Raw genomic sequence first — 21,516 nt, forward strand, 5'->3', positions numbered from 1 at the left:
ACACGACCAAACAACGTGTTCGATGTCGTGGTAACCTCGGCCACAAACGCAGATATTGCTGCCGGCCAGATTGAAACGAAAGAGTAGCGCGTCTAACGAACAGTGATTGGACATGAGTCGGGAGAAGGTGCGAATAAGGTCCCGACTCAAGTCCAGACTTTTGAACCATGGTTTGAGGCTAACCTTAGGGATAATCGAGTGAAGCCACCGGCCCAATTCATCTTCGTTCCATTTGCGTTGCCAGTTAGCGATGGTATTTTTACGGACTAAAGAGTAAAATTCATTGAAGGCGATTTGACGCTGATAAATATCGCCTTCAATCGCACCTACCTTTGCTAATGAGTCAGCCCTCTCATTACCCGGAATTGAGCAATGAGAAGGGACCCACACAAAGGTAATGACATAACAGCGTCTGGATAAAGCACTCAAAATTTTTCGTATTCTCTCAAGGAAGTACGGCGAGTGCTTTTCCGGCCTCACTGAACGGATAGCTTCGACAGAGCTAAGACTATCCGTTACAATGTAATAGTGTTCAACAGGTCGTGAGGCGACGCTGTCCAGCGCCCAATGAATTGCTGCCAATTCAGCAATATACACTGAGCAAGGATTCTGAAGACTGTGTGAGGTGCTAAAAAATTCGTTGAACACTCCAAATCCTGTGGACTCATTTATAGTGGACCCATCAGTAAAGTACATATTATCACAATTGATACCCCTATATTTTTCATCGAAGATCGTTGGAGCGATCCTCGATCGTTGGTAATCTGAATATCCATGGATATCTTGCTTCATGGACAGATCAAAATGCACAGAGGAATTGATGTAGTCAGGAAAACAAACACGGTTGGGAATATACGAAGAAGGACCAACCTGCATGGAGATGAATTCAAGATATGAACTCATGAATCCGGAGTGAAAATTTAGCTCGATCAGCCGCTCAAAATTTCCGATCACCAATAGGTTCATGACCTTACACCCGATGAAGAACCGAAGAGATAATAAATTGAAGCGATCTTTTAGTGGGAGTAGGCCTGCCAAAACCTCGAGACTCATGGTATGCGTTGAGGGCATACATCCCAACGCAATACGGAGACAAAGATACTGAATTCGCTCGAGTTTAATTAAGTGTGTTTTGGCAGCTGATTGAAAACAGAAACTGCCATACTCCATCACTGAGAGAATAGTTGTTCTATACAACATTATAAGATCTTCGGGATGGGCTCCCCACCAGGTGCCGGTAATTGTACGGAGAAAATTTATTCTTTGTTGGCATTTTTTACTCAGATACCTAATATGGGCCCCCCAAGTACATTTGGAGTCGAACCAGACCCCAAGATACTTGAATGACATAGCATGAGTGATCGGTTTACCCAAAAGTTGAAGCTTTGGTTTTGCTGGTCTATGCTTCCTAGAAAAAACCACCATCTCTGTTTTCTCCGTGGAGAATTCGATCCCTAGCCCAATGGCCCAGGTTGAAAAATTGTTCAAAGTATCTTGTAAGGGTTCTTGTAGGTCGGATTCTGTTGATCCTACGACAGAGACCACTCCATCATCTGCCAGTTGTCTTAGGCTGCAATTTTGTGTAAGGCAATTGTCGATGTCGCTTACATAGAAGTTGTACAAAAGGGGGCTTAAACATGAGCCCTGGGGGAGGCCCATGTAAGAGACCCGACTTACTGCCGAATCTCCGTGAGAAAAGTTCAAATGCTTCTCACAAAGCAAGTTATATAACATATTATTCAATAGAGGCGGCAGACCCCGAGAGTGTAATTTGTCTGTCAAAACCTCTATTGAAACAGAATCAAAGGCCCCCTTTATGTCCAAGAATACTGAAGCCATTTGTTTTTTTCCGGCGTAAGCCATTTGAATTTCTGAAGAAAGCAACGCAAGACAATCATTCGTCCCCTTGCCCCTGCGGAACCCATATTGTGTATCTGAGAGTAGGCCATTCGTTTCAACCCATCGATCAAGGCGAAACAAGATCATTTTCTCCAACAATTTCCGTATACAAGACAGCATTGCTATTGGGCGGTACGAATTGAAGTCGGACGCGGGTTTTCCGGGTTTTTGAATAGCTATAACTCGTACTTGTCTCCAATCATCTGGAACAATATTATTCTCCAGAAACCGATTGAATAAATTCAACAAGCGATGTTTCGCCACATCAGGCAGGTTTTTCAGCAAGTTGAACTTAATTCTATCCGATCCCGGAGCAGAATTGTTACATGAAAGCAGAGCAAGAGAGAATTCTACCATCGAAAACTCGGAATCAAGATCGCACCTATCTTGTGGTATATCTCGAACAATTTTTTGCACGGGAGCGGAATCAGGACAAACCTTCCGTGCAAAATTCAAAATCCATCGATGTGAATATTCCTCGCTTTCATTGGATGAAGAGCGATTTCTCATGTTTCGAGCCACTTTCCATAATTTTTTCATTGACGTTTCTCGTGACAAACCTCCCACGAAATTTCGCCAATAAGCACGTTTTTTCCCTTTGATCAAGTTTTTAAATTGATTTTCAAGGTCCAAATACGTCTGAAAATTTTCAGGGGTTCCACGTTTCCGAAAAGCTTTGAATGCGTTCGATTTATCCTGATAAAGCTTGGAACATTGGCTATCCCACCATGGATTGGGAGGCCTTCGACGAATAGTGGAGCCTGGGATGGGTTTCGTTTGAGCGCGAACCGCGCTGTCATAGATCAAACGAGAAAGGAAGTTATACTCCTCCAATGGAGGTAAACCATCTCTGGAATTGATGGCTAGAGCAATCGCGTCCGCATATTTTTTCCAGTCAATGTGTCTTGTGAGGTCATATGCCATGTTTATAGATTCAGAAAAATTCGACCCAATGGTGATGGAAATTTTGATTGGCAAGTGATCACTACCGTTGGGGTCCTGGATTACATTCCACTTGCAATCTAACGATAGTTAATTCGAGCAAAGCGAGAGGTCAAGAGCACTTGGGTTAGCAGGAGGTTTAGGTACACGTGTTGTTTCCCCAGTGTTCAAAAGTGTCATATTGAAGCTGTTACAAAGATCATATATCAACAGTGAACGATTGTCGTCGTACTGTTCCCCCCAGGCAGTTCCGTGAGAATTGAAGTCTCCCAAGATCAATCGTGGCTCAGGAAGGAGTGAGCACATGTCAACAAGTTGCTTGCGGCTAACCGCAGCTCTCGGAGGCCAATACAAGCTGACAATACAGAGGTCTTTTCCTCTGATGTTTGCATGACAAGCAACAGCTTCAATCCCTCCAATAGGTGGAAGGTCAATTCGAAAAAATGAGTGGCACTTATTGATCCCCAATAGCACCCCTCCGTATCTGTCATCACGGTCCAAGCGTATAATATTAAAATCGTGGAAAGAGAGATCATCTCGCGAAGAAAGCCAAGTTTCGGACAGAGCAAAAACATCACAATTGAAGTTATGAATTAAAAATTTGAATGTATCCAATTTAGGGATAAGACTACGACAATTCCACTGTAAAACAGTGATATCTCCGACCTCTCTATTTGAATTAGACATCAAGAGAGATAATCATTGCAAGGAGGGGCCATGTTTGCATCAATTGTTGCAAAATTGTCTTTAATACTGGAAGCATTGATATGACAATGGTTCTGATGGAGTCGGAAACATTAAAGCATGTGAAGATTTGAGCCACAAGGTCAGTCAACTTTATAAATCCCGATTGGGAAGTTGAACTGGTCGGTAAAATAGGGACAGTTGGGGTTTTTGATGTCCCTTCGAGTGCTGGGTCGTTCGAAGGTGAATTATTCCCACGGAAGCCAGGAGGAACCTGATTTTGCTTGTCCGCTGCACTCGATTTTTTAGGCATGCTAACAGAGGGTATAACCGGAGGGGCTTGTCCTTGAACTTTGGGAGTGGTCACATTTTTGCGCCGGGGATTCCCTTGGAAGATGTACGGTGTGCCCTCGTTAGCTGTATCCGCTTCCATTTCGTCAACTGGCAGCGAAGCGAAGACATTGTTTGCGGTTAAAGGTTGTTGCTGTTGGGCCAATGGAGAAGCGCCCTTCAAAATTTCCGCAAAAGTGCGCTTCGAGCGTTCCTTTAAAGAGCGCTTCTGCTTCTCCCAGCGACTCTTGTAAGTTTCACAAGCCGAGAGCACGTGCGGATTTCCTCCGCAATATGGACACTTTTGCTCAATCGCATTGCAGGATTTGTCCACATGTTGCTCTCCGCAAGTGGCACAGCGCTCCTTGTTGGCGCAGTAAGCTGCTGTGTGACCAACTGACTTGCATTTCAGGCAAGTCATGGGCTTTGGCACGAAGAGTCGCAGCGGTAGCCTCAATTTGTCCACCATAACGTAGTCAGGGAGGGCGGAGCCAGCAAAAGTGACTCTAAACGAGTCGGACGGCGTAAATTTCGATTCTTTCCCTTCCTGGGAGACTTTGCCGAGTTGTCGGCATTCTAAGATTTTAACCTTAATCAAAGGCAGCTTTTTAAATCTGCCATCTCCTTCCATAATTGATTTGCACGTCAGACCCGTTTCGGTTATCACCCCCGAGATTTCTACGTCATGGGAAGGCACGTAGACACGATATTCCAGGGTAAACCTCTGGTCGACGACAATACCGTTTGCGTCTTTCCGATCAGCCACGACAACACGCAGTTTGGTCGGTCTAACCTTCGTAATTTCTGTCACGGAGGAGTATCTTGCCAGATCTTTCATGATCTGAATAACATTAAGTGCTTTTCTGTTTGGCTTAGGCCTGAAGAAAACAACCCACGGACCAGTTCCAGGTGCATCTTCAGGATAGACCTTGACACGTGGAGAGAAGACAACAGGAGGAGAAGGAGATGACGAGGATTGGAGGGGATCGGGGACAACAGGATGGGGAGGCGAAATCTGAGCTGGGGTAGGAGCGAGGGGGGTTGGAGAGGAGATATTTGCAGGTTTTTTAGAGGGGGGCTTGCTAGAGTTAGCAGACTCGTCCCCGGACGAAACATCCTCTGATGTAGGAACGCGTTTAAGTGTCTTCGCTGTTCCTTTATTTGTTTTTTCAACCAGAGGGGAGTCATCATCAGAGATCTCCATATCTGGAGATCCTCCCCCTCCTTCTGCCATTCCGTAATTGGTACCTCTAATCTAATATTTTGTTTTAATAATAATAATAATTAAAAATAAAAAAAAAATAAAAAAAATAAAATCTTGGTTCTCAAATGGGGATCAACATAGGGTAGGAGCCTGCCTGTTGGTCTCAAATGTTCCTATCTCACGCCTCCACGAAGATCATATGACGACATTTTTAGATCGGGCGTGAACTGGAAACACACACCTGGTCTTGGCTCCGAGAACGGGTGTCGAAAGTGGCTAAGTGAGGGGGTGCGAGCGAGTCAGAGCGCTATATCTCTCCCGGGGAAGGCCTCCCGGGTCATGGAGGCCTTGCCAACCCGCTGTCTCCCGGGCAAAGGAGATACACCCAGAAAATGGAGCTACGTTCACGAAGAGTAATTAGAATGCGATCACCCGAGGAGGGTCCCCGAACTGGAGCTGGTCCTGGAACGGGCGTAAGAGCGAGCGGCCAGCGGCTGGAGGGCGATGTGCAAGAGCGGGCCACCAGCCGGGTTCAACCCGAAGAGCTACCGCCACACGGAAACAGCAGCCATCGACATCACCCAAGAAACGCTGCGCCTACGAGACGTGTTGCGACTGCCAGACGACAGTCGTCCACACTTGTGGGTACCACTAGGCGCCGGATCATGTGGACACACGAAATGAATGAATTCGTGATCCGCGCCTATTACATCCGCACTGCTTTGGAGACGGACATGAGCGGTCGCCCTCGAATACTAACAATGTTCGAGGAAGCGTATCCAGAGTTCGTCGGGAGGCTTGATCAGAACGCGATGAACGCGAGGCGTAGAGCGATAGTACGCAACAACATGCTCTCCCAAACGCAAATCGACGAGATCAAGCAGCAGGTGCAGAGAGAAATAAGCTCCAGGAATAACAGAGCAAGCGATGTGTCGAGACGAAGTTCAGTACGGCTGAGCAATTCATTCGCGAGTGGGGCACGCGAATCAGCACCAGTGGAGGCCACAGTACTACAACCCCCTGAGCCGGAAGACCCACAGCCAGATCAACAACTACTACGCGATCTGGTCTTCCACTACGACGAGGCGATCTCACAGTTCCGCGACACAGACCCATTGTCGCGCCCCAGGATCCCGAAGTTGCAGCATTCCCGCAGGCTGACAAGTGCAGTAAAGCTCATGAACGAGCACGTTCTTCCGCTGCACTTGGTTGATGCTGAGAACATGGAGGAGCTGCAACTGAAAGTTTACTGTGCTGCTGTGGCGACCGCCAAAAGTTTAGGATACCGTATTAGGCCAAGAGGCGGACTGCTCCAACATCTCCGTGAAAGGCGTGAGCCTCCATGGCGAAGGAGATTGGAGCAACGGATCCTAAACAAGCGCGCCGCAATTGGAAGACTGATGGCGTACAAAAGAGGCAGCAGATCGGCGAAATTATGTCGCCAAGTTGCTGTGATCGTGCGGCCTACTGAACTTCGCCAGCTGGGAGCTCACCAGCTGACGGAAAAACTCGACACACTGGTACAGCAATTGAGCGTCCTTACAAAACGGCTGAAACGTTACTCTGACTCTGCAAAGCGCCAGGAACAAAATCGGATGTTCAGAGATAACGAGAAAGCGTTCTACGACCACATTAGCGACGAGAAGCCCGACTACCGCGAAGGTTTGCCAGATATTAGCGATGTGACGAACTTCTGGGCTGGTATTTGGGAGACCCCAGTAGAACATCGCGACGGGCAAATGTGGTTAAGACGGGAGGAGGAGAGTTGTGGTGAAATTGGAGAGATGCCAGCTATCATCGTCGGAGAGAACGATGTCCGCGAAGCCTCGCGGTACCTGAGGAACTGGGCAGCACCGGGCCCCGATGGTGTTCAGAACTTCTGGCACAAGAAGCTGACCGTCGCACATCCAAAGATAGCTGAGTGCTTCAACAAGGTGCTACGTGACCCACACAACCTTCCTGAATTCGCCACCCGTGGCGTCACCTTCCTCCTCCCGAAAGACAGCAACACATTGAACCCATCAAAGTACAGACCGATAACGTGCCTATCGAGTCTGTACAAAATACTGAGCAGCATAATTACCGCCAAAGTTTCTGCTCACTGCGAACAGCATCACATCATCGCAGAAGAGCAGAAAGGATGCAGGAAAAATACGCATGGCTGCAAAGACCAGGCCATCATCTACGCAGCCATAGTCGGCCAGGCGGTTTATAACCAGCGGAACCTAAGCATGGCCTATATCGATTACAGGAAGGCTTATGACTCCATACCTCACTCGTTTCTCGTCCGGGTATTGGAGCTCTACAAAATTGATCCCGTCGTCGTTAGGTTCCTGCAGCATGCGATGAGGCAGTGGAGTACGTCTCTGCACCTCAGTGATGGGGAAAATGTGTTGCAGTCTAGAACGCTGCAGATAAAGAGGGGGATATTCCAAGGCGACTCTTTCAGCCCGCTTTGGTTTTGTCTGGCACTGAACCCCCTCAGTAGGACGCTCAATAGAAACGGTCATGGCTATAAAATAAGGTATGGCGACGGCGCCCACGAAGAAGTGACCCATACCTTCTACATGGATGATCTCAAGGTCTACGCTGATTCACGTCAGCGTCTAGGTGTAGCTATCCGGGTTGTCGAAGACATAAGCAGGGACATCTGCATGGAGTTCGGCCTCGACAAGTGCCGCTGTGTCCATCTGCTGAAAGGGCAGCTTACCGAATCCGGAGGTTACGAGGTCTATGACGGCGAGTTCATAAGAGACATGGTTCGTGGCGAATCCTATAAATATCTTGGATTCCGACAGCTCACCGGGATTCGCCACTCCGACATCAAGACGGAGCTGCGAGACAAGTTCTTGAGTCGAGTGAACTGTGTCCTGAGGACTTTCCTCAACGCGGGGAACAAGGTACGCGCGATCAACACATTCGCGGTTCCCCTGCTGACCTTCAGTTTTGGTGTAGTCAAATGGAGCAAAACTGACCTAGAGGACCTTGAGAGGAGGATGAGGAAAGCATTTAAAGAGGCCGGAATGCACCATCCTCAATCGGCACTGGAGAGAGTTTCACTGCCACGCAAAGAAGGGGGACTTGGAATAGTCGACATATCTGCACTGTGTGTTGCCCAGGTACGACAACTGCGCGAGTACTTCGCAGAACGCGCCAACCAAAACGCGCTATACCGGGCTGTCTGCGCCGCCGACAGAGGATACAGCGCTCTGCACTTGGCGCAAGCGGAGTACCAACTCAACTGCAATCTGCAGACAGTGGAGGAGAAGATTGCAGCTTGGAAGCAGAAGGCAGTGCATGGTGCCCACCCCCATCAACTGGATCGGCCACACGTCGACAAGGCCGCATCTAATCTGTGGCTAACGCGTGGTGAACTCTCTTCAGTAGTAGAAGCCGACATGATAGCCATCCAGGACAGGATAATGCCGACGAGAAACTGCAGGCGGTACGTCTGGCATCAAGACGTTGATGACATTTGCCGGATGTGCCATCAACCAGGTGAAAACATAGAGCACATTATGGGAGGCTGTCCCGTTTTGGCCAACGCAGCCTACACCGAGCGCCACAACAACGTGGCCCGTATTGTTCATCGACAACTGGCGCTCCAATGTGCTCTACTGGAAGACAACGTACCAAACTACCGGTACCTGCCTGCACCTGTCCTGGAAAATGACCGTTTCAAGCTGTACTGGGATCGCACTGTTCTGACCGACCTCTCGATCCACCACAACCGGCCAGATATAATGGTTTACGACAAGAGCGACCGCAAAGTCACCATCATCGATGTCGCTATTCCACTGAACCAGAAACTGGAGGAGACCCACGGTCGCAAAATCTGCAAGTACCGACCATTGGCCGTGGAGCTCAAGGAACTGTGGGGGCTAAGGGAGGTCCCAAGAATTGTTCCAGTCGTTCTCTCTGGAACTGGAATTGTCCCGAAGACACTTCTGGAAGCGCTAAAGGTGTTGAATATAGAGAAGGAATTGGCCGGCATCCAAAAGTCGGTCATCCTTAGCACCTGCGCGATTGTCCGACAATTTCTCGGTCAGGACTGAAACAGCACGAGCATGCAGATACGTGCATTCCGCAGAGCCTAGTCCCCCTTTGGCATTCAGAAGCCCGGGGGCAGGTGAAAATTCTGGCTAGGTTCGCCTAGTTAAGAAGTGAGATAAGTCTGCCAAAAAAATCTTATATCTTATTTATTTCTATTCACCACAATGCACCCAGTGCTGATGAACTGGCAACCGCTGCTTGCTTCTCAATCGGAGCGCTTGAGCGCTCGGCACTATCACACACCACTAAGAAGTGATGCTCTCCTTCACACTGCTGTAAGTGAACAGCGAATCGCGCTGGTATTGTGTGCGTGCAACTGAGCACCGATGTCCGACTTCGATTGCGATGGCGACAAATCGGCGAAAACTGAAAGCCGGCTGGCCTTGCCAGGCTTTGATGATTCTGCTTTTCTCACTAATTCCGAGTTCACACTGCGTTTTACGATATCTCGAACAGTTCGAAAACGCGCGAAAAAAGCACACCCGGGCGATAAAAAAAAAAAAATAACAGCCAACGGTAACCGAAAACAATGCTTTAACGGAGACGCTCACAGCACATGACCGGTTACTCGAAGCTTATGCCGAAGAATGATAACCATATGTTAATAGCACTTGATTGAAACATATTTGGTCACAGTGTTACATGGATAGAAAACATTCAAATAAACTCTTTCACATGAATGTATTTCTAAATTCCTAGAGGAACTGGCAGATTATTTTCCGGATCTTTCTCGATGCTGAATGGCATCCAAACGGAAAGAATTCCGTGCGTGTATGTGTGTGTGTGTAGCGGCTGCTTCGAGATCTTCCCGGGGAACCGTTTGTAGCATCACTCTCCTCCTGATGGATTCCCTTCTGGCCTAAGGTGCACAAACAGGCTCTTGGTGACACCGTTCATCCGCGCTTTCATGATAAATGAAGAGCTTCACCACAACAGCGACAACATGCTCCAATCGCTGTTCAATTAGAACTGAGTGGATTTCCGAGCGGCGCTCGCTTATATACCGATTGGTGATTTCAATAGCCTATTTTGAAAGCAAATTTAAGACTATTGAAACAAGTTTTTGGATCAGAAAGTAACAAGTATAGAACGCGTAGACATTTTATCTTTCGAATGAAGTGTTTAACATACCATTTCGTTCAGTTGTTTAGGAGCTATTAACACTCAAAATCTCGGTCTTCGGCGTAACGCTTTCGTTTTCGAAACTTTGATTTTACACCCCGGTATAGAAATGAAAGACGTAGTCCTACGTCAAAACCAGATCGAGTAGCCTGCCATTGTCATTAATGAATGAATTTTCTGCTGTAGTCCGGTAACCAACATAGATTCGACTAAAGCTAACTTCGGTTCGGTAGACGCATTTATTGGCAAGAATGAGTTCATGTCCTCGTCATATTCCCAGCATAAATTTGGCAGATTGTAATCACCTACCACTATCATTTTGTCACGGTTCTTAGCCATCGAAACAATTTGTTGCATACAAGCTGAGTGCATCTCGTAAAATGAAGTGTGAGAATTCGACGGTAAGTAGACGGTGGCGACGAAAAAATGTAGATCCCTCAATACAATGCAAACAGCTGTTTGCTCTAGCGCGCCGTCACCAATGAGAAAAACGGACGAGCTCTTAAGATCGGTTTTAACACCAATCAGTACACCACCACCTCGACGATATCGGCTATTAGCATCATTTCGATCACAACGATAAAGTGTATAGCTGTTGGTTAGCTCCGAGTCGAGTATATCTTTCTTCAGCCGGGTTTCGGTAAAAACTATAACGTCATAATCACACGTAGCGAGAGCAAGAAAAAGATCATTTGTTTTGGTCCTCTAACGTTTTGATAGTAAATAGTCAGTAAACTTCGAACGTGATTATGTGCGGTGATCAGCTGTGATCGAATTACAGATTCGGATGCGCTCGGATACCCGTGTGTTTTGCAGAGTGACGTCACTGCGATGGGCTGATTGATGCGGTTGAGGTGCGAAAGTTGTTTCGTGATGTTGAATCGAATTCGCGAAAGACTATTCCCTTCTGCCACGTCGAACGTTGAAGGGCCAAATCCTTTAGATGTAAACCAATGCCGACTTTGAACGACACAAAGGTGAGTTCACAAAGATTTTTATCCTATTTTTTTTTGACGTGGGACTACGTCTAACCGGAATATATGGGGGGTAAAATGAAAACATAAACACTGAACATGCAGGAAAAAATGCAAGATTTCGAATGCTTATAACTCGAACATTTTCTACTGTATCGGAAAGATGTTTGCATCAATTGATAGGGAATATTTCTACGCATCTATCGCAATTAATAAAATGTCATTTTTCATTAGATAAATAATTGAATAACTGTAAAATGTTAAGCGTTATCTAAACGCCCTAACTGCCTCGTTTTGATTGGCCCGATTTACGGTTTCCCCAACACAGACTTCAAAACCAAGCAGCGTTGGGGAAATCGGAATTGAAAATACATGAAAGTAGGGGCAGCTTTTGTTCCCACCGAAATGCGTTTCCCTAACGCAGACTTCAAGTCCAAGGAGCGTGGGAAAGATAGCATTGCAAATACATGCAATTCGGGGGCATTTTTGTTCCGACTGAAATGTGTTTCCCTACCACAGACTTCAAATCCATGGAGCGAGGGAAAATTTGCATTGCTAATACATGCAAGTCGAGGGCAATTTGTTCCGACTAAAATATGTATCCCCAACACAGGCTTCAGAAACAAGGTGTCCAGGGAAATTGGGATTGCAAATTCATGCAGGTCGGGAGTATTTTTGTTCCGACTGAAATCTGATTACCTATAACGACTTCTAAACCAAGTTGTCTGGGGAAATCGCCATTGCAAATACATGCAAACTGCAATCAATACATACAAATGGTTACTAAGCTAAGATAGTCCCACGTCAACCTTGCGGTTATATCATAGATATAACCCACCCATTTTTTATCCCATCCGTTTATTAGGCTCATTTAGCAATTTTTATGTTAAGATAACTATTGTTGTATATTATTTAGGCTTAAGATTCCTATCCATCGATAAACATTTGTTTTTTTTTATGTATAACACAGTAGCTGTTTAGACCTAAGAATATTCCAATTCTATCGATACACAACACATGCCGAGTATTCCATTTCTATCGATACACAACACATGCCGCCTTTTTCGGCGTTAGAAGATTCCTATTGTTCGAATGTTCACAGTTGGACTGTTCACAACGGGACTGCTGATATGAGGCTTCCATTGCTGTGTTAGAATTAGCACCAATTACCGATGCAGCAGATCGTAATGTGAGCGGTAAGGGACTGGGATTACCGACACATGATGATTGTTGCGTGGACGTAGTAGCTAGAATAACACACAAAGATGGTCAGTTGAGGGGCCCTGAGTTATTAGCTCATGATCGTTCGCTTAGTAGCGGACACGCAACCAATTAGGCTACGAAGACCCCCTTTATCCTATATCAATAGAAATTTTCCCCCTATCCTGTTGACCGATTGATCTGAAATTTGGAACACGTTTTTATCTCTGCTGTAGTTATAATACTGCTTATTCCATGATCTTAAAAATCCAAGATGACGGCTTCTTTGTAGCAGCCGCCATACAGAGTGGCGGCCTACATATTTATCAAAACCCCATCAATGTGGGTATCAAATGAAAGGGCTTGACTAGTACAACACAGTTATTTATGAAAAATGCAAATCCAAAATGGCAACATTCTTTATTAACTCATCAATATGGGTATCATACGAAAGGGGTTGACTAGTAGAACACAGTTATTTGTGAAAATGCAAATGCAAAATGGCGATATGTTTTTTTTCAAAACCTTTTCAATATGGATATCGAATGAAAAAGGCTAGACTAGTAGAACACATTAGTTCATGAAAAATCGAAATTCAAAATGGACAATTACCTTTTCATACAACTCTCGTTCAGAGCAATTTCTCCCCAAAGCTGCTGACCCGACCCGACGATTTTTTGAAGCTTGGTACAAAACTACATAAATTACGAATTTCATTATTATATGATCAATTTAAATTACGACTGATTTTTTAAAGGGCGTAATTAAAATGATTGATCTTTCATTCGGAAAATTGTTACTCATAAACCAGATGTCTGATTAAAATATAATGTTTGACAAAGTTATTGGAAAATCAATAAACCGTTTGAGAAAAATCACATTTTGAATGTACTGTTAAAAAAAAGTTCTCAAAAACAATATTAAAAACTTTTATATCTCTATTTCGTCTATTGTAAGTTCTTCTAACATATCGTCCAGGTCTTCACTTGCGTATAGTTTCAGAATATCTTCTTCTTCTTCTTCTTTAATGGCACTTACGTTCCTAGAGGAACTTCGCCGTCTCAACGTAGTATTATTACTTGCGTCATTTTTATTAGTACTTAGTTGAGATTTCTATGCCAAATAACACGCCTTGAATGCATTCTGTGTGGCAAGCTCTAGAATACGCGTGATCACAGTGCAAGTCGGAGGAAATTTCTTTGACGAAAAATTCCCCCGACCAGAACGGGAATCGCATGTTAGTTATGACGCTAACCACTCGGTCACGGGAGTACGTAGTTCCAGAATATCCGAATCGGAATTCGATGAGATAATACTCGAAACTTTTCTTCTAACGCTCCGCACTATTTCGTCGTCACTGCTTCGCTCGCTTTCAGATTTACATTTTCGCCGCCCGATGAACAGTCTGAGAATGAAAAAAACATATGTGCGGTGGAGATAGTTTTGTTGCTGTCATGCGAAACCAAATCACACACAACATTCCTGAACAATTATTTTCTTGGTGAGCCGATGATAGCCTAGTTTGATGATTCCTCACACAATTATGTTGTTCAGAACCTTAATGGAATGGCGTCAGTTCGATGTCATGATTGCAATGCCAGAGACATCAGCGAGTAATTCGGTCGCATCCACAGCTCAATCCGAAACAAAGACATGTGATGACGCAATGAAAGGAAGAACAAGCGATGTTCATTGCTTTGTATCTTGAACGATACTGAAAGTTTATCTCAGCGAGATCCGATATTTATGCTCTAGGCAAATATTCTCCTTCGTTCATCCTCTTCTTCTTCTCTTCTTTGTTCGGGGAGTCTTTAAATCATTCCCCTTCGTTGGTCCCCGATGAGTTGCTCGTTATTACCGGCATGGGTAGGGAAGCTCAGAATTGACAAATGCATGGGAAAATGGAAATGCTTCTAGTTTTCATCAATTCAAACCGTTTTCACACCTTGGGATTGTAATGTATAGCAAAACAAACAAATCTTAGGGAATTTCCGATTCGTTTGGTATGTAAATCGTCAAAATCCGTTCTCGGCGTTCTCGGTTATTAATGTTAACATTATTTCATAAAAACGTGACCTGTTTTCAGATTTTGCACCATTAATGAAAGACGTAATTCAACGTCAAAAACGTGCAACTTGCTTCTACTTGCTTCTTCCATTCGGATTCAACAGGAAAGTAGTCCTGAATCGAACCCAAATTTATTATCGATTCCCGCTTATTTCTCTATCGTACCGACAGTTGAATTTGAGCCCCGCAAGAAACTCGGCCGAATCGCTCTGGGCGACGAAAGTGTTAAAAAAGCTCAAAAATATTCTCCATCAAATCATCACATTCAGTCTAATCATGCATAGGGAAGTAAAATTATGTTCGTGTTTATTTGCATTGGGAAAATAATAGTCTCGAAATTACGCATATGTATGTCAGATAAGCCTACCTGTTTCTCAATAATTGTCTGCAACTCGTGGCTCCTTGCGATGTAATCAATTTGCTCAGATGATTCTCCGTTTGGAAGTCCTTCCTGGAATTGAATAAACATAAGTTGTAAAAATACAATTAGCTTGTGTTTATGTGTAGCGTATGTTATGTGTACAGGAACGAGTAGGTGTGTAGAACAAGAAACCATAAATGTATTTCATCTTATTCCTCGCTGATGGTTTAGAGCACCAAGACGTGGTTTGTTCGCGCGCCCGCTGTATCAGTGCGTTGCAAAAGGTTCGTGGTTTGTTCCGAATCCGTATCACGCGTTGGCAAGCCCCGGGCAAGGGGATATGATCCGCGAGTCAAGATGTGCTACAAATTTAGCTGTCATTGCCAAACCTATCAAATTACTCGGCGAACTCAAGGCAAATCTATGGAACAAGGTGCGCCCATTCGCTAACTAAAAAAAGAATTGTTTTTTGAAAAAAAAATTTATGTGAAATGTAATGATCATGATGATCACAAGGGTCTGAATGATAATATAAAACGTAGAACCCTAGGTTGATCACTTGAAATGTAGTATTATATTATAATGTAAACCAACTTAAGAAATTGAAAGAATTTAAGTGAAATAAAAGGGTTTGAATGAATTCTGCATTATTTCAATAATTTCAGTTGTATTTAGCTGCTGCTCATGCTTTATTCGAAAATTTGCGTTTTGCGTGCGGAAAAAATGAAGCGTTTGCCGAATAAAACGTTCTATTGAATAGAGTTCACAAACCGTGCACAAGTGTATTATGTTTTGTTTACAGGTAATTCGTATATTTTAAAAATGGCTACAGTATGGTTGTGAAATGTTGACCCACCACCATATTGAGATGCTTAGAAGTATACGCCTTGGATGAAAAGTGAAAACAAGCTAAAAAAAACAACGGACGTGTTAAATTTTTGAATTTTGAGTTGAATTTTGCGATTTAATCATGAAGTGTCTAGTGCCGTCGTGCCCAAATAGTTTTCGGTGTATGACGGATCATCGTTCCTATTCGCGGCATCGGTTTCCGAAAGATACGAACAGACGACTGCAATGGGTGCGAGCTATTGCAGCTAATGACAAACGCATAATTGACATGGCCATTAATTTCGGAACGGCAGCAATTTGCTCCATGCACTTCTCCCAAGATTGCTTGAAAAAAACCAAACTGAAATTCGTGAAAATTTAAAGAAGGTAGTTTTGAAATCTTATAAATAGTATGTAGATTTTTAAGTTATTCGATTACTTAAAACACGTAGTCCTGACGCTTACTTAGCCATTTGGTTGTATATTTCCAAATATTTTACAACACAATAATCACAAAAACTCACCATTATAATATAAAATCAGCATCAAACACAATTTCAGTTTCATATTATTTCACAATTTTCGAGGAAACGTATTACTCTATTACATAGAATACATATTGAATACAGAAAAGTAAATTTTCATTCATTATTTTTTGTTCTAGAAGTGTGTTAATTTCGTCCTTAATTTCGTTTTCCAAATGGCGCAAATCATTATGGTGCCTTCAACGCAAAGACAATAAATGAAACGCTTGCAGCGTAAAACGTAATGAATATAATGAATATAGCAATGAGTATTTCATAAAGTATCAGTATATTCCACAAATTGTGCTCAATCGTCTTAATTTACTTTTGTGTATTTTTTAAATGGCTGCAGAAAACCACTTCACGTTTTGACCCACCTGGTAGTATGTTAAGTGCCTTGTTTTACACCAGCTTGAGAGTTTGGCAGTTCTCGCGAGTGACAGTGGTCGCAAATTGCATTTGCGACCCGGACATGTTTGACGCTGTCAAATCCTATGTGCTAGTATACGAATGCCCTCAGGCTGCGCGTTGGAGTCAAATTAGCGCCAAGATCTGTAAAATCGTTTGGGTGACAACTATTCCAAAATATCCATGACAAGGAATTAAAAGATACACTGTCGCTAGAGGGCGATTGAACCGCTGATGGCAAATCAGTCATCGTTTATTCCACCTTACACTCCAAAATGGAGACGCATTCTCTTGTTGTCTGAACCACTGGAATCGTCGGCAATGGTGATGGCAATTGAGGCTCTAAGGGCAAGGTCACTAGCAGAACTTCAAGTAGTGTTAGATATGGGAATTGTCGAACCGTAGGCCCAGGTCAAACAGCCGAACACACCTTTGCAACTTCTGAAGCCACCATCATTACCAACGGTTCCTGATTGGGCACCTGTCAAAAGTGATTCAATCAAAACACGTGGTTCAGTAATTGAAATAATATCCCTTCACTAATTTATGTAAAGCTACATAAAGTGTTGGCAGTAGCTGATTCGCGTCGAGTTATTCAATCAGAACGTGTGGTTCTGTGATAACAGGTTGCCACCAAATCATACTCAGCGGAATCAAAGATACCTGAGGTGATGGTAGTAGCTGAAAGGGCATCTGACGTGTCTTCAATTTTTCAACTAGAACGATTAACGTTTTGCGCTCCCTTCTTCCATTCTTCTTTTGTTTTGTTTTACAGTTTCATTCATTTACATCTCACGACTCGCTAAGGAGATAACGGTCAAGTGTGTCAGGGCCCTGCCGTAACATTGTGGGGTGTGGGCAAACTACTGTGGAGTAATCTGGTAAAAACTTCTGCAGCGCACTAATATATCCTTTTGTTCTACGGAAAGATTCAACTTGTGTTACCTTGTCATTGTATGTTTTACCTTGCAAATTTCTCCATTTTCTTTTGATGTATCTGATTGGCTTGACAGGACGACTCCGGATTTGTGTTGTTGAATCTGGAAAAAATCAATAATTTATTGCAATCATTCTATGTTATATAATCGAACAATTAACAATTAACAATTGGGCACCATTTCAAAGTAAATAAGTTTCAAGTCGGAATGGAATAGCATTCATTGATACACTTGTTGTCATCAGAGCAAATACTTAGAGACGTCGGTTAATCGCTCGATTAATTCAATTAGTCGAATATCTGAATTTATAATCGAATAATTTTGTATCGAATAATTTGAAATAAAAATATGAATACATAGAATAATAGTCACTGTAATCGCGATTAATGAAAGAAAGAATCTTTCTCAAGGTTAATGCATTTTTAGGCTTAGAATTAGGCTATATATATTTTTTTTTATTCAACATCTATCATCACGCGACCAGAATGACAACGTGATACGTGATTATTTCGAGAAATAAATATTCGTTCGATTAATCGAATATTGAAAGAGAATTATTCGAATGAATCGAATATTGAAAAATGTCCCAACGATTAATCGATAATCGAATAAATGAAAAATTTAGACATCACTACAAATACTCCTTGACTAACCAGCAAACAATCAATTCTCGCGTAACTTTTGAAAAGGTCCAATGTAACATTTTCGTCAACTCGAGAAAAACGAAGTTGAAGACCCGAGCATTATTCCGCGAATTGTCTTAAAAGTTATCGATCTTTATCGCTCCTCTCACCACTAGCGATCAAGAATAGCTCTCCAAAACCGATCGTAGCTGTTGTTCTGTGATTTGAGTTTAAAGTTGAAGCCAAGAAGCGAAAAATGTTACATTGGACGTTTTGACTGCCCGCGTTTGCACATTGGACATATTACGTTGCACGATGAGAATTTGAAACTAACTACTAAACAACAATCCAAAAATCAGCATTTCGTTCTAAAGACAGATTATTATTGTTATCACCCGTTGAATTGAACTGAAATCGATAACAACTACTGTAAGAAACAAAAACTCAAAACGACCGAAGTACGACTTCGTGTTGTTTTGACTGCTTTGTTACTTCGAACGGTTCGGGCATCGGAGGAAAGTGGCGTCCGAAGTAACAGCCGGGTGCTTAAAATCCGAATATGTACATTGGATATTTTTTGTATCGACGATAAAAAGATGAAGAAAATAGATACGTGAACGATCGTTTTTGTAATGCATTCAATGATTGAAGACTAATGGCGTGCATCCATTAACTCGTTTTGTTTACATCTGTTACATAGGACCTTTTCAAAAGTTACGCGAGAATTGTAAACTATCTTATAGGGCGCTTGCAGCGTGCATATGTATTAGTAATCTGTTGGGCAGGTAAAAAGTGATCGCTGCATAGGATTTATATGGATCGACAAGATAGGCTTCATTTAAATAATTATTTTAGCGAAATAGTTACAAAAATTATGCGCTACTTTATATTAATAATATGCGAACATATGTGTCTTTACATAGAAATATTTACATTTAGAGTCAAAGCCATATACACGGAGAAAATTTGAAATTTCTGTTATGGCTAAGATCCATATCAATGGAAGCAGATTGATTGCTCAAAAAATGCACAGGAACAGTCCAAACTGTACATTGCGATTGTATAGACAGATTAGGTGAATGAACATTCGTGTGCAGATATCCTTAATCGGTGGTTAGTTCCGCCAAAAAAGCGGTTGATTATGTTGAAATTAAGGACACATTCAGCCAGAAAGATAAAAAAAAAATCAGAAACGGAGAAATCCATCAATCAGCTAATTCATGGAAAAAAAACAAGGAAGCATTCGGACTTGACTGTGAACGTGTGACGGATCTCTATAGTAGCATGGCCGAAAAAGAACCTGACATTATTGAGAACCAGAGCAGTGGGTCCAAAGCCCCAAAAATAGGAGGATGGTTGTTATAGCTGTTATCTATGATTATTATAGAAAGAAAGTAATGGATAAATCCCTAAGCCAAGGTGTTGTGCTCCCTTGGTCGAGTGGTTAGCGTCATAACTAATATGCCGGGTGTTCGGGTTCGATTCCCGTTCTGGTCGGGGGAATTTTTCGTCAAAGAAATTTCCTCCGACTTGCACTGTGATCACGCGTATCCTAGAGCTTGCCACTCAGAATGCATTCAAGGCGTGTTAGTTGGCATAGAAATCTCAACTAAGTACTAATAAAAATGACGCAAGTAATACTACGTTGAGACGGCGAAGTTCCTCTAGGAACGTTAGTGCCATTGAAGAAGAAGAAGAAGGTGTTACGCCACCCGTGCCTAGGGATGAATGGCAGAGGGGATTTCATTGAATACCCTGTCTATAACGGAGTCTGTGGAGCCCCGGATTGCCCTCCACAGTATTTTCCGCCCTTACTGCATTAAGCGGGTCACTGATGGCGCTGACCTTCTTTACCGCGCAACTCGTGGGACTCACATGAACAATCCTAACAAGCTTTCCGGCAGCCTCTAGCTGGATAATGGAGACGAACAAAATGCTGGACAGAATAAAGTTTATTCAGGTGAACCTTCATCACGCCAAGGGAGCAAGCAGCGTCCTATGCAGAAAATTCATTCAAGAGCCTTGGTTCTATAATTCTAAGATTCGAGGAATCTCTACACAAAAATGTAAGCTTCTCTATGACAGCACACAAACGCAATTCTTATACAGGATAACATTAGGTGTGTACCGATCAAAGAATTCATCAACCGTGACATCATGGCAATACAATTGGAGGTTCGGCTTATTTCCCAGGAGACAACGTTGAAGTCCATTTGAAGTTTCTGAGCTGATACAAAACTGTAAATCAAATAACAAACAATTCATCACAGGATGTGACGCCAATGCCAATGTCTGGGGGAGTAGCGACATCAATGTTAGAGGTGAATTTTTGCTTGAATATTTAATGTCAAATTATATTAACATTTGCAACTGAGGAAACGACCCACAATTTGTTAACTCTATTAGACAAGAAGCTCTCGATCTAACGCTCTTTAGTTCTTAACTATGAGATAAGATAAAAAATTGGCATGGGTCAAATGAAGAATCTTTATCTGATCATAAACATATAATGTTTAACTATAATTCTAGTGACCTTTGATCGAACAATTCAGATATCCGAGAAAAACTAATCGGGATAGTTATCATTCCAAACTTCAGGAGAAAATTTTGATATCAGTGGAAAGTCTTTCTTCCACCGAACAGCTTGAAATAGTTTCATCAGAATTTGAAACCAATGCTAAATCCATCTTCGAAGAAAACTGTTCACTGAAGCAAAAAACTTCAAGTAAGGATGCATCTTGGTGGAACAAAAAACTTGCAAGGTTTAGAAAATTGTCTAGAAACTTCAACAAAGCAAAAATTACCTCTGATTCGACAGATTACAAAAACTGTATAACCGAATATAACAAAGAAATCCTTAAATCTAAGAGAAGGGATTAGAAATTCACCTGTGAACAAATAGAAAGATTACCTGTTGTAGCAAGACTTCATAAAGCCCTTTCTAAGGATCACACCAATGAACTTGGTAGTCTGAAGAAAGGAAACGGTCAATATACAACCGACTCCTAGGAAACACTTAGTATCATGATGGAAACACACTTCCCAGGCTCAATCCTATTAACTTCCCGACACGCACAGGTCTTCGATACAGATCAATCTTGTCCAATCAGAGACGAGAATAGAGCTAATGAAATGGCTAGGGCGGTCTTTACGAAGTCAAGGGTAGAGAGGGCAGTGGATTGCTTGAAGCCCTTTAAATATCCAGGACCAGATGGGATTCTTCCGGTGCTGTTACAAAAAAACAAGGATATCCCTGTTCCTCTTCCGATGGAGATATTTAGAACTAGTATGGTACTAAGTTACATTCCTAGTAACACACAACTCTATAAATAAAGCTATGAAAAAATGTAGTTTTGACA

The 21,516-nt window shown here is 42.9% G+C and overlaps 1 protein-coding gene across 6 annotated transcripts in view; it reads right to left on the minus strand.

Annotated features, from left to right (window-relative positions):
• The window catches only part of LOC129779526 (liprin-alpha-1), a 458,998-nt gene that overhangs the window by 341,114 nt on the left and 96,368 nt on the right, over positions 1 to 21,516 (minus strand). For all 6 annotated transcript variants that reach the window (XR_008743689.1, XM_055787066.1, XM_055787064.1 and 3 more), the window contains exons 5-6: positions 17,562 to 17,636; positions 14,843 to 14,926 (exon numbers count right to left, since the gene is read on the minus strand). Coding sequence is in view for 5 of the 6 variants with exons in the window: in XM_055787066.1 (XP_055643041.1) it covers positions 14,843 to 14,926; positions 17,562 to 17,636 (159 nt within the window). In the remaining variant the exon portion in view is untranslated. The remainder of the gene's footprint in view (positions 1 to 14,842; positions 14,927 to 17,561; positions 17,637 to 21,516) is intronic.

This window comes from Toxorhynchites rutilus, chromosome 3 (assembly GCF_029784135.1).
Source record: "Toxorhynchites rutilus septentrionalis strain SRP chromosome 3, ASM2978413v1, whole genome shotgun sequence".
Classification (NCBI taxonomy): Eukaryota; Metazoa; Arthropoda; class Insecta; order Diptera; family Culicidae; genus Toxorhynchites; species Toxorhynchites rutilus.